Below are 15,215 nucleotides of genomic sequence, written 5' to 3' on the forward strand. Positions count from 1 at the left end.
AGCATTGTGGAGGAACATGACCTTTACAGATCAGACTTGATTCATGTTTTTAAAATAATGGGGTGAAAAGTTTCCTCTGATAATTTCGCTTTACAATCATGAGGTCACTCCTTCATTTTCTGGACTGGATGAGACTGTCCTCATTCTCTAATCAACATTAAAACACGTGCTCGTGTATGGAAGAAGTAACATTCGATTAAATGCACACAGAGACAAAGATCCAAGCTCAGTGGTCTAAAACTGTATTTATATTTTTTTGATGGTGAAGGTGACATACAAGGATATACATGAGGATAAGACACAAAATAGGCAGTCACAGTTTTAATGCACAACCTCTACTCTAAGAAAACACTATTGAATGATTTGTTCAACAAACGATAGAATCGCTAAGAAATAATGAGCTGACACATATCTTGAATTACCATTATGCACTTCAACATCGGTTGATAAGCTTAAACTCCGGGCCAAGACATTAACAAATTTTGTGAACCGCAAAAGCGCCGCCCTCAACCCCACCCACCCCCCACATCAAAAAGAGAAAATAGAAGGTGTACTTTAGTGATCCCGTTGGTGAAATCGCTTCTCTGCATTTATCTTATCCTATACACAGTGAACCTTAACTGCACATGCTGGGAGCAATGGGCTGCCTCAGTACGGCGCCACAGCGGGGTCAAGGGTCTTCCTCAAACCTACAGACTTCTGATCCTTAATAACTCCAACTCCAACGCCACCACTGCCTATTCAAAAGTTGTCCATAGTTTTTATTGTTTTGTTTAAATGTCTTTCTTTTTAACTGCTATTTGTCAAGGAGCAAAAAGTTACTTTTTAACACCAACAATCAAACTCCACAAATATTTTCCCTGCATCGAGCAACCGGATCACTGAAGCAACACAATGTTTCACAGCAACAGTCTCAGACTTTATGGACTTTATTTTTTATCATTTCTACCTCCTAAGATATAACACTGACATCTCTGACACATATCAGCCATGAAATTTATTTCTAACCCAACACTTAAATGCATATCTTATATAGGCATTCACTGGCAATCGTACCTTTAGATAATTTTCATTAAAATGTGCCTTGCTGCCTTTGCATGTAGAAAACAAAAAGCCGGAAAATGCTTCACTGTTTTCCGCTGCACAATGTTAAAAAACAAACAAATAAACCATCAGAACCTTTTAATAGTATGACTGCTTTACACCGTAGTACACACATGCGCTCCAGGTGGGATCCGTCTTTCTTCTTGGGCAGTCGGTCAGGTTGACACTAAAAGCAGCAAAATAGAGGCTTCCTGCAGGATGTTGACCCTGGCACCACAATAAGATATTTTCATTTCAGAATACATTTAGAACAGTCGTTTGGTCGTAATCGAATGGTTACAATTATTTACCTTAACGTCTGCTTTCGGAGGACTAAATAACCCTGAAATCAAAAGGAGAAGTTTAAAAAATATTAAAAAAAAACATATTGATGTATAGTTTGGAATTGGAACAGAAATATTATTTTATAACCAGGTGTTGCAGAAATAAAAATACAATGCTCAGGTATGGTATTTATGTTTGACAATGTTCATTAGGCAAAGCATTATGTTTTCAGTGTGCTTCAGGATAGAATAAAAAATCATAACAAAACGGTTCAAGCATATTTTCGAAAAAATTATAATAAATGATGAAATAAAACAAAATTTACTTTGAGGTGAACTTGAAAGAATAAATTAAACTTAATACTGAGGAGTGACTATAGATGTAAAACTGTGTACTAATGTGATAAGAGTTGAGGAAATGTGTAGAAAACTAATATAGATTCACCAATCAAACTACAGAAAAGATTATTTATTCACATTAATCAATACGGGCGTTATTTTGAATCTACAAATCCATTCTTTACATGGTCCTACCATTTAAAGATTTCAGACATTGAGTTTTTGAAACATTGGAAATAAAAGCCTTCCTGTTTGTATTCAGTTAGCCATTTCCCTCTTCTGTTTTTTTTATTTTATTTTAAGAGAAGGTAAACTAATCTACAACATAGATGTTTTTCTGTTATGGGAGTTTATCTGTGGAATTCTCTGAGTGATGAACTTAAATGTAGCAGCTTAAATAACTTTCAAAAAAAGCTGTAAAATACTTCTGACAAATATAAATATTTAATAATAAATATTTAAATTGCACATATTGTAGGTTCTCTCATAGAATTTATAAGATTGGCATAAATAAGTCAGAGGCTTCATGCTTTTCCTTTCCTCGGTCATTTAAGGCGAACAGTATTTAGTTTATGTTTGTATTTTAAATGTATTCAACTATGACCAAATATAAACAATTTAGCAATTCATTAGAAAACAGAGAAGTACTTTAAACAAAATTAAATTCAGTGAAAAGCACTTGAAAGATTGAAGAGAAACAAAAGTAAAATTCACCTGGGGATCGGCAGCTCTTTGTCTTGACAATCATACAAATGGAGAAAGTCAATAAAACACTCAGGATGGTGGTGAACGCAAAGCCACCCTTCCAGAAATAAACAACAGTATCGTCTGCAAAGAGAGGGAATTCACCTTAGATTTAAATTTTTTCCATAACACCCAATTTTAGTTTAGTTCTCAGGTTACTGACCTCTGATATCCAGATTGGTCCCATTTCCAAACAGTACCTGTCCACATGAGGCGACTGCACAGTAGTACATCCCAGTATCAGACTGAGTCAGGTTGTCCATCGGCAGTTCGTAGAAACAGGTGTTACTTTGTGTGTCACACTGGTCATTCATGCCACCGTGGGTGTAAAAGAGCACTGGAGGAGATTCCTCTGGGTTTTTGTACCAGTAAACACTGTGTTCTCCATCACAGCTCCCTGTGTTCACTGTACAGCTCAGAGTAACGGAGCCTTGAGGCTGAATGATTTCAGATACAGATTGATGAACCAATGTGTTAATGTTTGAACCAAAACCCTTCACACTGACTGTGATGCTTTCAGAAAAAGTAGGTCTTAGATAAGAATAGAATATGCAGTGGTATATAGCTGAGTCGGAAATGTGCAAATCTGTGATTGTCAAAAGAGCTTTGCCGTCTTTGTTTTCCATTTTGAAGCGGGAATAGTTCTTGATCTCACTATGAAAAGAATGTGTGTCCTCTGTACGAAGGGTCATGATCAACTTCGGTCGCTGTCCCAGAATTTGCTTGTACCAGTAAATATTTCCAGGAACTCGAGTGTCATAGAAGCATTGTAAGGTCAAATCTTCACCAGCATGAGCCGATTCAAAACTTCTCTCCCGACGATCAGATGAAGACCGTTTCTGACCAGAAACTTGAGCAAACAGAGAAAATGGAACACGTTCAAAGAAATATAACGTCTATTGGTTTATCACAAGTTCCAGTGTCACAAATGAAGCTTACCCATTTCCACAATGAGCAGAAGAGAAAGACAAAAAGCCAACGTCAGAGACGCCATCACGTTCGACTTCCTGGGCTGAGTGAAAGGATGCTGCTCGTTCTTTCCCTCTTCAGAGACAATATTGTGTTTGATTGGCCAACCAGGTGTGACAGTGTGTCCTGTGTAACATGATCACATGACCACTGAAGGGCGTAGCAATTTGAGAAGATCCGCTTTGTCAAAGATACGTTATAAATATAACAATTTTACACCTTGAATTCAAACTCTAAGTGAGTGAAAACACCAATTTTAAATGAGTCTTTTAAAAAACTCTAGATGCAAAAATATGCTGATTTATGGCTCAAGAAAAACTACTTACTTGAATCGATGCCCAAGTGCTGTCTGATCTATGTGTATTTATCATTTCTAGTTAAAAACCTGATTTGATTGATATTTTCATTCACCAATCATGTTGGCTGCAAGATCAATATTTAATTTGATATTTTACTATTATTTTATTGTCGTTTTTAGGATTTACATGTATTTATTATTTATTTATTATTAGTTTATTTAAGAGGGGCAGAGCAGAGAGCATTGTTACAAAAATAGCAACCGATGTCCATGTCCATTAATTATTACTTGGCACAGATCCTAACCAAGATGCTGTGACCAGAATGGATTTCTGTTAATACTTATGTTTTATGGATCTTTGGCGAGGTCGGCAATATATTCTCTGATCAACATAGCATCTGCTCATGTATAGAAGAAATAATATTGGAGTGAACGCACAAAAACATACACATTCAAGCTCAGTGGTCTCTAAGCTGTACTTACGTTTATTATAAAAGAACTTCTTAAAGGAATAATGTAATTGTCTAAAGAGAAACAAATGAATTATTATATCAACAATGTAAAATAAGAAAAAAGTAAAGAAACTGATCTTAACCATAATCATGCATTATGGATATTCATGTTTTTTACCTCAGTTCTTCTGGCGAGACATTAACTGTGTGGTGTAAAAGAAACACATGTAAAAACCACCTGGACACTGGCAGTCCTTTTTCTTCATCATCACACATACGGAGAAAGATACTAAAGCACACAGTTTAGAGTTACATCTTCGACTGATGAACCAACGCTTTCATGCTTGAATCTGTCACAATGACCATAACGCGCTCTGGAAACATAAACGTGTTCAAGTAGGAGCTCGCACAGAAATAGGCTGCTCAGTCTGAGGTGCTCAAATTGGTGATTTTCAGATGGTTATAACCACTTTCAACATCTAGTGTGAAAGGTGAGTTATTGTGGAATCCTCCATTAAAAGTGATCATCGTGTCATAGAAGTTGACAGACGAGATGAGCCTTGGCTTCTGTCCAACAGACTGCTCAGATTACCATCAATTATTCAGGTTCAAATTCATTTAAACACCACTCACCAATATTCCAATAACCAGTAACGTGAGGTAAACGGTAATCATTCCAGATGCCATCGTGTTCACCTTTCTGTGTGAAAAGAGCAAAGCAAACTTCCCTGCAATCGTCAAACAATCGGCAGCGTTCTAATGGTTTGCAACGCGTCACGCTCCATGTCCTACTTACAAAATATGGACGTGAAGAGGTTTTTTTTCCTTTCTTTCGCAATTCAAAAGTGTAACCAGACACAGTGAGGTTTCTATCAGAGACGTGTCATTCTCGCTATATTTTGTGGCGCATTGTGAAACCACACGGACACGGTACTTTAATGCACAAGCTCAATCACATGATTCTTGTCACCGAAAAACCTACTTTGTCATCGTTGATGATAAAAGCACAACCTGTTGCTGTGGACCCTCATATTTGTCATATATGTCACTTTAGCAACTCAAAATCTAAAGCTCATTTGAATTATGAGACTTTATTTATACAAAATCAATACATTACCATGAAGGAATGACAAAGGCATTGTCAGAATTTACAATGACAAGCATGTCAACTCAACATGCTCATCTCACGTTTCTTTTAAGGTTTTTTTTGACAGACTGCAGACTTGCAGTGCAATTTTGAAATCACGGTCTTCATCCTGTTTGCATGCATTTATAGTCAGTTGATAGACTGCGTCATTTCTTAATCTCAATATTTTGAACACTGATATCGTGAGTGTGATTAACAGTGTAAAGCGTATCGGGACTAATGAAGCAGTGAACAGAAAGTGCTCTGTCAGGAAAATACATTTACCATTTAAATCTCCAAGACAATACTGCAAACAGAGCTGGTGTGGCCCTACTTCCTCACACTGGAGTAAACGCAGTGGTTGTTGGAACCTCTTGGATGTGTTCATGCTCAGAGCAGCATAATGGAGGTTGTCTGTTCCTTGGTTGTCATCCTACAAACAAAGAATGTCAAAAATAGGTGATGCAGTGTGCACTGGAAATAGGTTTTACAATGTTCTGCAGGGAAACCCTACCTCGATGAGTGTTGCCCATCTGTTTGTGGAAGTCACGAAAAGTTGTACTGACTTAAAAGCCATTTTTAACCGACACATTGAGAAATTGGAGCGTGTTTCAAATAATATACCTATGAACTGGAAGCAGTTCTTTTGGTTCATCGTGTATGCTGGGCCACTCAGTAAAACTACCAGAATGGTGGTGAAGGTCAAAGCTCAATCAGGAAATAGACCATGACCTGAGATTTCAATTCATCTGTCAAGAGACACAGGTCAACAACAGACTTCAGCCTTCATCTGTATCGAGCTGATTGACTGAGCTGTTATAAAATTCTCGAACTGTTTTAAAAGATGTACAACAACATTCCCAACCAAGACAACACCCAATTATTTGCTTGTTTTTTGTTTTGTTTTTTATTTATAAATTTTTTGAATTCTAGAAATCGGACATCTTGGAATTTCTTTATTCATCCGTCCATCTTGTTCATACACCCATCCTCTCTGCAAGCTTCAGCCCAACTGCAAAGACTGGCGTTGAGTGAAGTCTCCCACACACACGATAATCTAACAGGCTTTTTTTCCTTTTATAATTGAATCAGAGCACAAGACTTTGAAACTAATTTCAAATGATTGGGGAGACATTGTTGTCGGAGACCCTGCTTTCGAGTGTTTTGCTTTGTTCTCATCATTAAGAATAAGAATACAATCCTGTATTGGTGACTTAGTTGCTAAGTAGACAGTGGGATTGCCGCTCTTCTGTTCATGGATTTCAGGAAAATATTGAATGTAAAAAATAACTTTCAGACATAGTTTTTGGATATTGGTGATTCTTAGACAATTTTTTCTGACACACTATTGCTCCATACGGAGCCACTACGTACCTAAGCTACATATGTAGCCACAGCTGCGCTCAGCCAGACTGACGGAAGCGAGGCGGCGCCATCGGCCACCACCAACCACACACTCTCACACTGCATACACACAGGCAGTTAGGGGTTCGGTTTCTTGCCCAAGGACACTTTGGCATGTCGGGTGGCAGAGACAGAAATCAAACCTGCAACATTCCGATTGAGAGACGACTGCTCTACCAACCTGTATAATTGCTGTTTATGATAATAATTTTACAGCAACATTTAACTGTGACATAACAAGGTACCTCAGCCTTCATAATTATTTTTAGTTGCACCTTTGAAGATGGTTGCACTTATGTGATGATGCAGCTACCGCTGCATCCTACTGAAACCACTGCAGCTTCTGCACTGACCAAGACTGAAAGCAAACTGCATGTTGGTTAACTTTAACATCTATAGCATCCGAAAGTACCTGCTTCACGCTTTTCTGCATTCACCTTTGTGAATGGAACATCTGGTCACGCAGAGCTTCTGTGGTCTGTCTTGAAAGCCTCTTTTCGTGGAAGCACTCGAGTAACCTGCCCTACCGAGGGATGATCAATCGCAACGATGCACACAGTGTAATCAGTCAGGGCCTCGACTGTGTTTCAACTGCAGAGTGTGCATCGTCCTTTTGGCATATATGCAGAAACCTCCTCCAAACCACCATTTTATGATACACGGGAGCATTGTGGTACAGTGTTAGTACTTTTTCAGTTGCTCCAGTTTCTTCCAAGGATCCAAACACAGACGTGTCGAGTCGATAGGTGTCGTTACATTGATGTTAACGTGATTTAGTTTGTGTGATGGACTGTGGCTGCTTAAACCTATCAAAGCCATCGTTTCTCAGACAAAAGTGATTTAAAGATGGATGGATGACATCGATTCAACCTCATCAACTGTCTAAACACGATATTGGTTACAGTATATAGACTTATATTGATGGGAATGGGTGGTGAAAGGTGAGAATAAATGTCACACAGCATAGAAAGGGACACTTTGAGGGAAGATTTATCGTCATGGTTACAGTTGGTGGTTTTATGAAGCCATTCATCCATCAAATTACCAGTGGATCAGCTGATCTTTTATTAAAATATAAAATATAAGAAATAATCCAGACCGGTGACAGAAGCAGGGGTTGGATAACTAGTTTGAGAAGGGGTGTTCGGGGAACTGCTGACTTGCAGGAAGTGAGAAAGTCACACGCACACACCGAGGCAAACACACAAGAGTCATAGTTATGTAGTTATACGCACAGCAATTATGTTGATACAACATATTTCTATTCTAAAAATGTCTGTTTGAAATGGATCTGAATATGTAAACACTAATTCGCTATTTAATTATAAAGAATCTACTAAACGACTTGAGCTTTTGCTGTTGTGGTGCCTGTTACCTTGGTCAGGTCTCCGTTGTAAAGTAGATCTTGATGTCAGTGGAACGTCTTGGTAAAATTTAATTGATTGGATTACTACGTACGAAGACAAAAGTTTCATTAGGACTAATTTTTTCTCTTTAAAAGCTTTTTATTTAAGTACAAAAATTATTAAGTACAAAAAAAGGCACACTGACGAGTTTTATTTAAAAGTTCCTGTTAAGGGCAGAAAAAAAAAAAAGAAAAAAAAGTTCCTGTTAAAGAAAATGTACAAATAAATCCACAATATACCACAAAAGGGAAATTAGTAACAAGCAAAAGTCAATTTTATTACTTTACTCTGGAGTAAACACATTCACTGTTGGCGGCAGTTTGTCCTTTTGATGTGTTGCTTCGATGTACTTTTAAGGCCGCATAATGGAGATTTTCTGCGACTTGGGGATTCTGGAAACAAAACATAGACAGTCGATAATGAATCCTTTTTTTCATAAGGTTATTATATGTCAGTCAAACTGCAGTAATGATAGTCACCTCTGCGTCGGCCACCGAAGGAGATGAAAATCTTGCTTGACACTCTGATTCGGAAAAAGAAAATCCTATTATCAAAAAAACTGAATGAATGAGAGGGTTTGGGCTTCCAGTTACATATAATAGTTACCTGTCGGTTGGCAGCTGCTTCTTTTGATCAACTTGTACAATAAGATCGTTAGTACGACACTCATGACGATGGTCACTGCCAAAGCTCCACTCAAGAAATACACCACAGCAGGAGAGTTCGCCTCGCCTAAAGAAACATTCATATTTATTAAATAGTTGACAGAATTGTACGACAAACGAGATTATTTCTATCGAAACAGGGTCTCACCTTGAAAGTCCAGCTTGGTTCCATTTCCAAACAGAATATGTCCACATGATGCGACGGCGCAGTAGTAAGTCCCCGCATGAGACCGGTTCAGATTCTTTATCGGCAGGTTGTGGACACACGTCAGTGCCTGTGCGCTGGGTTTCCTCTCGCACTGGGAGTTTTTGCTCCCGTGTATGTAGAAGAGTTCTTCAGAGTTCCTGAACCAGTATACGCTGTGTTCTTCATCGCAGCTTCCAGTTTCAACTGTACAACTCAAAGTGTCAAACCCTTCAGACTGGATGGTCTCGGCTCTCAAAAGAGCTTCGACGTTCAAACCTGAACCCTTCACGCTGACTACGGTTGCCTCGCTGAATTCAAACATAAATGAAATACTTTTGGCACAGAAGTAAGTCCCTGTATCTGAAACTTGGGCTTGTGAAATTTCGAAAACGCTCTCATTATCTTTATACGCCACAGTAAAACGTGAGTCATTCTGGAATTCGTTATCAAAACAATCATTTTCACCATATTTATAGCTACTACAGATAAGCTGCGGCTTCTGACCAAGTCTCTGCTTGTACCAAAATACTTTCATAGCCCCACTGTCGTCAAAACATTTTAATTTCAAGCTGTCTCCAATGTCAGCCGATATAAAACTTCCATCTTGATGCACCATTGCCGGTTGTTTAAAATGATCCATCTTGGCTGTAAGTAAGCAGAAGAAAACAGAATCTTTGAAAACATATACTGACACGTTCACCATAAATGTATGTGTTAAAAATGCAGCTTACCGAGTTTCCCCAAAAGCAGACATGTCAGATAGAAAACGAACTTTGGAGGAGTCATCCTGCTGAAAATACTCTGCTGACTGAAAAACCCTCTTGATTCATTCTTACACTCTTCAGGGAGGAGGGTACTGGGACTGTACTGATTGGCTAACAAGGGGACGTCGTCACATGTCTGCCACTTAAATCTCGTTTTTTGTTCTATAAAAGGAATCTTGTGGTGAGAGCTACCTGTCGCACTCAACAACTCCTCACACCTCCAAAATAACTGATAAAAAATAACCCCAAAAAAAACAAACATGTACACTGGATGAAAAATAAAGCCAACATTGGTGTTGACCAGATTTTAGCAGTGGAACAATCAAAGTAACTTGTACGATTTGAGTATAGGTGAAACAATGTACTCACTAATGTGGGTGCTCAGTACTTAATATAATTGTCCCAATGTTGTTTTTTGTGCCTCGTAATCTCAACTTTTAAGAAATGTTTAAATGTGTTTGCATTGTCACCGTAACTTTATGTTTCTCAGGTAACTCCGATCATCCAGGTAAATGACACCAAGTAAGTGGTGGGATGCATTTGGCTGCAAATAAACTGGAAAATGTGGAAAATATTTATAAGAAACTGGGCAACTTTGGTGGTGAGACAAAATTCTGATGGTTTGGAACAGGGGTGTCCAAACTCGGTCCTGGAGGGCCGGTGTCCTGCAGGTTTTAGTTCTCTCCCTGCTTCAGCATACCTGAATCTAAGGATGATGTCATCACCAAGGTTGTGAAAAAGCCCAATAACGAGCCCCTCATTGCAATCATGTGTGCTGCAACTGGGAGAGAGCTAAAACATGCAGGACACCGGTCCTCTCGGACTGAGCTTAGACACCCCTGGTGTGGAAAGTGGGCCACCAGAATCACAATGCGTTGCTGTCGCTCTCCACAGTGTCGAGGTTTCCTGACTGTAAGCAAATGATGTCGATTTGAGGAAGAGGAAGTGTTCTTCGATGGCTTTGATAAAATTGACCTCAAGCTCATTTTATCTCCATGCCACAAGAGCAGTGTTGTAACTTTCCCTGCTGCTTTAGATTGAATCTGTCATGATGACGTATTCAATGAAACAGTTAATAAAAAACTGTGTCGAGCAATGTTGTCATCAAATCAGCTTGTCAGTACAAATATTTATACATTTTCTTCTGGAAATGTTTACCCAATGTGACCATTTTTTTGACCAATTGCCTATAAGTGATGATTCCTGATTAGTGACATATTTACAAAAGAACAAAAGTTGTACTATAGTTTCAGCAGGAAAAGAAAACAAATGAATGTGAACCTTCTTCTTTTGGGTTTAATAGCAATTTTCATCCATAAAGTTGCATTACCACCATCTGCTGGTTCTATCTATCCACATTGTTTCCCACCACTCTTGTCATCCCTGATGACTGTTTCTCTATCTCTCATCAGCGGCTTTTTTGTCCCTGATGACTGTTTCCCTTCTTCTTCTTCACTTGGGTTCAACAGCACTTGGCATCCGTGAGGTTGCACTACTATATTCTGCTGGTTCCAGCTAGTCCATACCATTCCCACTGCTAAAAAAATAAAAAGAAAGAAAGAAAGAAAGAAGAATGTGAAACTGGCCTGGTGGTACATGTACGTTTGTTAGAGGAATCAATCAATCAGTCAATGAAAATCCGATGCACAATTCTGTTTTCCATGACTCTTTCGACTATTTTTCCCTTTTCAATTAAAAATCGAAAAGACTGATAATAAGTAAACACACAACAGTAACTTACACTTGAAAAATATTTCCAAAACTCTCTTAATTGTTTCACAATATGGAGAACAATTTATTTTCAGACAATCACGGTTTATTTAAAAAAAAAACAATTATTTCTTCATTTATTGTTGCACTGGCAGAAAATTACTTAATACTGTAAAGACTTTCAACATGAAATCACATTAAAACAAACAGAGCAGAGCTTGGTCAATATGTACAGTGATTGCAAAAGTAATTATCCCCTTTGAAGCTTTACACATTTTGCCACTTTACGACCACACTTGTCAATGTATCTTATTGGGATTCTATCTAGTAGGCCAACACAACATGCAGCTTAATTGTGAAGTATAGGTATTAATGCCCCTTTACCCTGTGTGCAACTTAATCTCAATATAAATCCACCTGTACTGTGTAACTCAGGTGGGACAATCTGTCCACAGGACAACTATAAGTCGTGCTCTTCACAAATCGCAAGAATGAAGCCTTTGTTGAAACAAAACCAGAAGAAATCAAATTTTTTAGTTTGGCACGGGCCATGTTGGAGACACTGTAAACATGTGGAGGAAGGTAATCTCGTCGGATGAAACCAAAATGGATCTTTTTGGACTAAATGCTAAACACTTTAAGCGGTGGGAAACTATCACTGGACATCAACCCTGAACACACCTTCCCCGCTGTGAAACATGGTGGTGGCAGCATCATGCTGTCAGGATGCTTTTCTTCAGGAGGGACAGGGAGGCCGCTCAGAGATGATGGGAAGATGGATGTAGACAAATACAAGGCAATCATGGAGTTAAACCTCTTGGAGTCTGCAAACGACTTGAGACTAGGATGGAGGTTCACCTTCCTGCAGGACGACGACCCGAAACATTTTTCCAGAGCCACGATGGCACGGTTTAGATGAAAACATATTCATGTGTTAGAATGGACCAGTCAAAGTCCAGACCTTAGTCCAATTGAAAATCTCCAGCATGAATTGGAAATTGCTGTTCAGACACTTTCCATCCAATCTGACTGAGCTTGAGCTATATTGCAAGAAATGATGGGGGGAAATTTAGTCTCCAGATGTGCAAAGCTGGTAGCGATGTACCCCAAAAGTCTCTTGGCTAACAGACTATTGACTCAGAAGGCATGAATACTTTTGCACACCACACTGTTCAGTTTATTTTTATTTGTAAAAAATGTAAAAGCCATTTATTGTTTTCCTTCCTCTTCATAATTATATGGCACATTGCGCTGGTCTATTACATAATGAGATGAAATGAACTACATTTACATTTGTGACTGTAATGTGACAAAATGTGGAAAGGTACAATCATTATGAATATTTTTTACAAGCAAACTGTAATGTCCCCCACCTCTGAGCAAAGTTTCAGAGTCAGAGAAAGCTGTACAAGCAATTATGTCATCACCAGATTTGACCACATAAACAAACACAGCAGAAATATCCCTACGGCCGAATCCTGGATTTGTAAAGTGGCAAAATACCAATGAGTGTTAATCACTTGGAGACAAATAAAAGTATGGTGCTGAGGAAATACTGCCAACACTCAACATTACTAGAAGCTTGACAAAGTCGTAGTACAACCATTCAACTCAAATTTTACAGCTTTACACTGGAGTACATGGATTGAGTCAAGGTATCATCCGTCTGCCTTCTGGGTCGATGAGATGTTTGTTTCTTCAGAGCAGCATAATGGAGGCGATCAGCATCTTGATTACCCTTAAACACAAAAGCACAAATCATTTCAAAAGTCAAAGTCTTTCTTTAACAAATATGTTAGAATTGTATATTTATATTTAAAAGTAATTCTCACCTCTGCATTAGTGGTGGCAGGAGCCAAGGTTGTTGTCACCGATCCTGCTTAGAAAGCGAAATAAAAGGGTCATAAGATTTAAAGGCTCTCTATGTTTTCATGGTTTTAACGAAAGTTTCTCCAAAAATAAAATACACATGGTACCAAGCTATAGGTTGTAAATTAAATCCATGCTTGACAACTGTTGCCGTTTATGAGTGCGAATCAAGGAGTAATACTTCTTTGTTCCACAAATGTAATATTGGACGGATCAATGCAAAGGTGAAGCTTTTAGCCTTTTAACCGCCATATAAAAGAGTCACCATTACTTTTAATGCTTTTACAGCCTTGTCAAACTTCTCTGCTGTTTTCACCTTTGTTACTACAGTTTTGTTTTATTCATTTGGGTGTGGATGCTACATGAATAGATGTAAGTAAGGATGCAATCCCTCCAGAATTTGATCAATCTGACCACAGCTACAAAGTGTGAACATTCACTTAAAATGAGTTATAGATTGAAACATTGGTGGCATGTGCGTTTTTAATGCCCGGAGGCTGTTCTTCCTGGGTCCTCACGCATAACTCCAATACTTTAATTGTTTCAAGTTAGTTACAAAGTGTTTTCTCGTCTGTTGAAGTCATGTAAAAAAGCACATTGTGCCTAAATTAGTGGGATCATCATCACAGTAAATGGATTTGACAGGATACAAACTCTAACATGGCAGAGCAGCTCTATCTATTTCTCCTGGACTGCTTTTAGTTTGCTGCAGCGTTTGGAGGCACCATTCACATCTTCTTTACTTGATCTCATAAACAGAGAGGAGCGACTGGCTCAGAGTTTGCGTGACCAGAAAGTTAGTTACCTGTACATTGACAGTGGTCCCTTTTCTTCAACTTGCACACAAAGAAAGCCAAAAAAAGATTGAGAGCGGTGGTGGACACAAAAGCTCCACTCAGAATATACACCTGAGAGAAGGGTGAACTCGTCTCATCTGCAGGGAAACAGACATTGCAGACCTTGAGGCAATCATCTCTGTATTCATGTAAATGCTCATCAACGGTCATCAGTACTTATCTACTCACCTTTTAATTCCAGCTTGGGCCCTTCTCCAAACAGTACATGTCCACAGGAGGCAACAGCACAGAAGTTAGTCCCCGTATGAGTCTGATTCCGACTCTCAATTGGCAGGTGGTAAAGGCATGTTTGAGCATTTGGTTTCATCTCAAGCTGATCATTGTTGCCCTCATTGACATAAAATAATCCTGGACTGGGTTCTTCTGAGCTTTTATACCAGTAAACACTCTGTGTTCCGTAACTGCTCCCAGTTTGAACTGTACAGCTCAAGGTCACATCATCTTCTAGCCGGAACGGCTCGGATGCTGACTGATGAACCAAAGCTTTGATGTTTAAACCTGAACCCTTCACACTGACTGTGGTGCCCTCTCCAAATCCCAACACGTGTCCACTAGTGCCCATGCAGAAGTACGTAGCAGAGTCTGTCTTTTGTAAATCTGAGATTATCAAGTGAAATTTTCCATCGGCAATATCCAACAAGTACCTACGATCGTTCTTATATTCATCACTGAATTCACCATCGTTATTATATTTGTAGTACTTAGCGACAAGGTTTAGTTTTTGTCCGAGAGTTTGTTTGTACCAGGAGAACATAAGCACTATACTTTGGTTACAGAAGCATGGCAAAGTCACATTCTCGCCAACATCCGTTGATATAAAATCCCTCTCTTGGTAGATGTGTAAGGAACCTTTCAGGTCAGCTGCCAAGACTGAAAAGAAAAAGAAAAAGATCTGTAATCAATTCAGAGTATTAAGTTTAATTTAGTGATTGCAGTGAAGATAATTGTAAAATAAATGTGGACTTGTAAGAAAGTAGACTTACCTATCATCAATAAAAAAAGACAAGTTAGATGAGGAGTGAAAGCCAAAGATGTCATCGTGATGTCGACGTCTTGAT

General features: G+C 38.7%; 3 protein-coding genes across 4 annotated transcripts; all 3 read right to left on the reverse strand.

Annotated features, from left to right (window-relative positions):
• Window positions 1-227: 227 nt before the first annotated feature.
• Window positions 228-3,462, reverse strand: LOC308121425 (uncharacterized protein). Its single transcript, XM_080482655.1, has 5 exons — window positions 3,390-3,462; window positions 2,614-3,300; window positions 2,421-2,534; window positions 1,395-1,426; window positions 228-1,311 (listed from the first exon to the last, which is right to left on the reverse strand). The coding sequence occupies exons 1-5, from the start codon at window positions 3,442-3,444 to the stop codon at window positions 1,183-1,185; spliced, it is 1,017 nt and encodes a 338-aa protein (XP_080338781.1). The 5' UTR covers window positions 3,445-3,462; the 3' UTR covers window positions 228-1,182.
• Window positions 3,463-8,240: 4,778 nt separating this feature from the next.
• LOC308122150 (uncharacterized protein) lies at window positions 8,241-9,761 on the reverse strand. Its single transcript, XM_080483819.1, has 6 exons — window positions 9,689-9,761; window positions 8,919-9,602; window positions 8,712-8,837; window positions 8,585-8,628; window positions 8,388-8,497; window positions 8,241-8,269 (listed from the first exon to the last, which is right to left on the reverse strand). The coding sequence occupies exons 1-6, from the start codon at window positions 9,741-9,743 to the stop codon at window positions 8,260-8,262; spliced, it is 1,029 nt and encodes a 342-aa protein (XP_080339945.1). The 5' UTR covers window positions 9,744-9,761; the 3' UTR covers window positions 8,241-8,259.
• A 1,733-nt stretch (window positions 9,762-11,494) lies between these two features.
• Window positions 11,495-15,215, reverse strand: LOC308122149 (uncharacterized protein). 2 transcript variants are annotated; one of them, XM_080483817.1, is made up of 5 exons: window positions 15,141-15,215; window positions 14,326-15,027; window positions 14,106-14,234; window positions 13,264-13,310; window positions 11,495-13,169 (listed from the first exon to the last, which is right to left on the reverse strand). In XM_080483817.1, exons 1-5 carry the CDS (start codon window positions 15,193-15,195, stop codon window positions 13,050-13,052), a joined length of 1,053 nt encoding a protein of 350 aa, XP_080339943.1. In that variant the 5' UTR covers window positions 15,196-15,215; the 3' UTR covers window positions 11,495-13,049. The 2 variants fall into 2 exon arrangements, with proteins under 2 accessions (XP_080339943.1, XP_080339944.1); XM_080483818.1 differs by lacking the exon at window positions 15,141-15,215 and having other exon boundaries at window positions 11,530-13,169; window positions 13,264-13,307; window positions 14,326-14,949.

This window comes from Lipophrys pholis (assembly GCF_963383615.2).
Source record: "Lipophrys pholis genome assembly, chromosome: 16".
Taxonomy (NCBI): Eukaryota; Metazoa; Chordata; class Actinopteri; order Blenniiformes; family Blenniidae; genus Lipophrys; species Lipophrys pholis.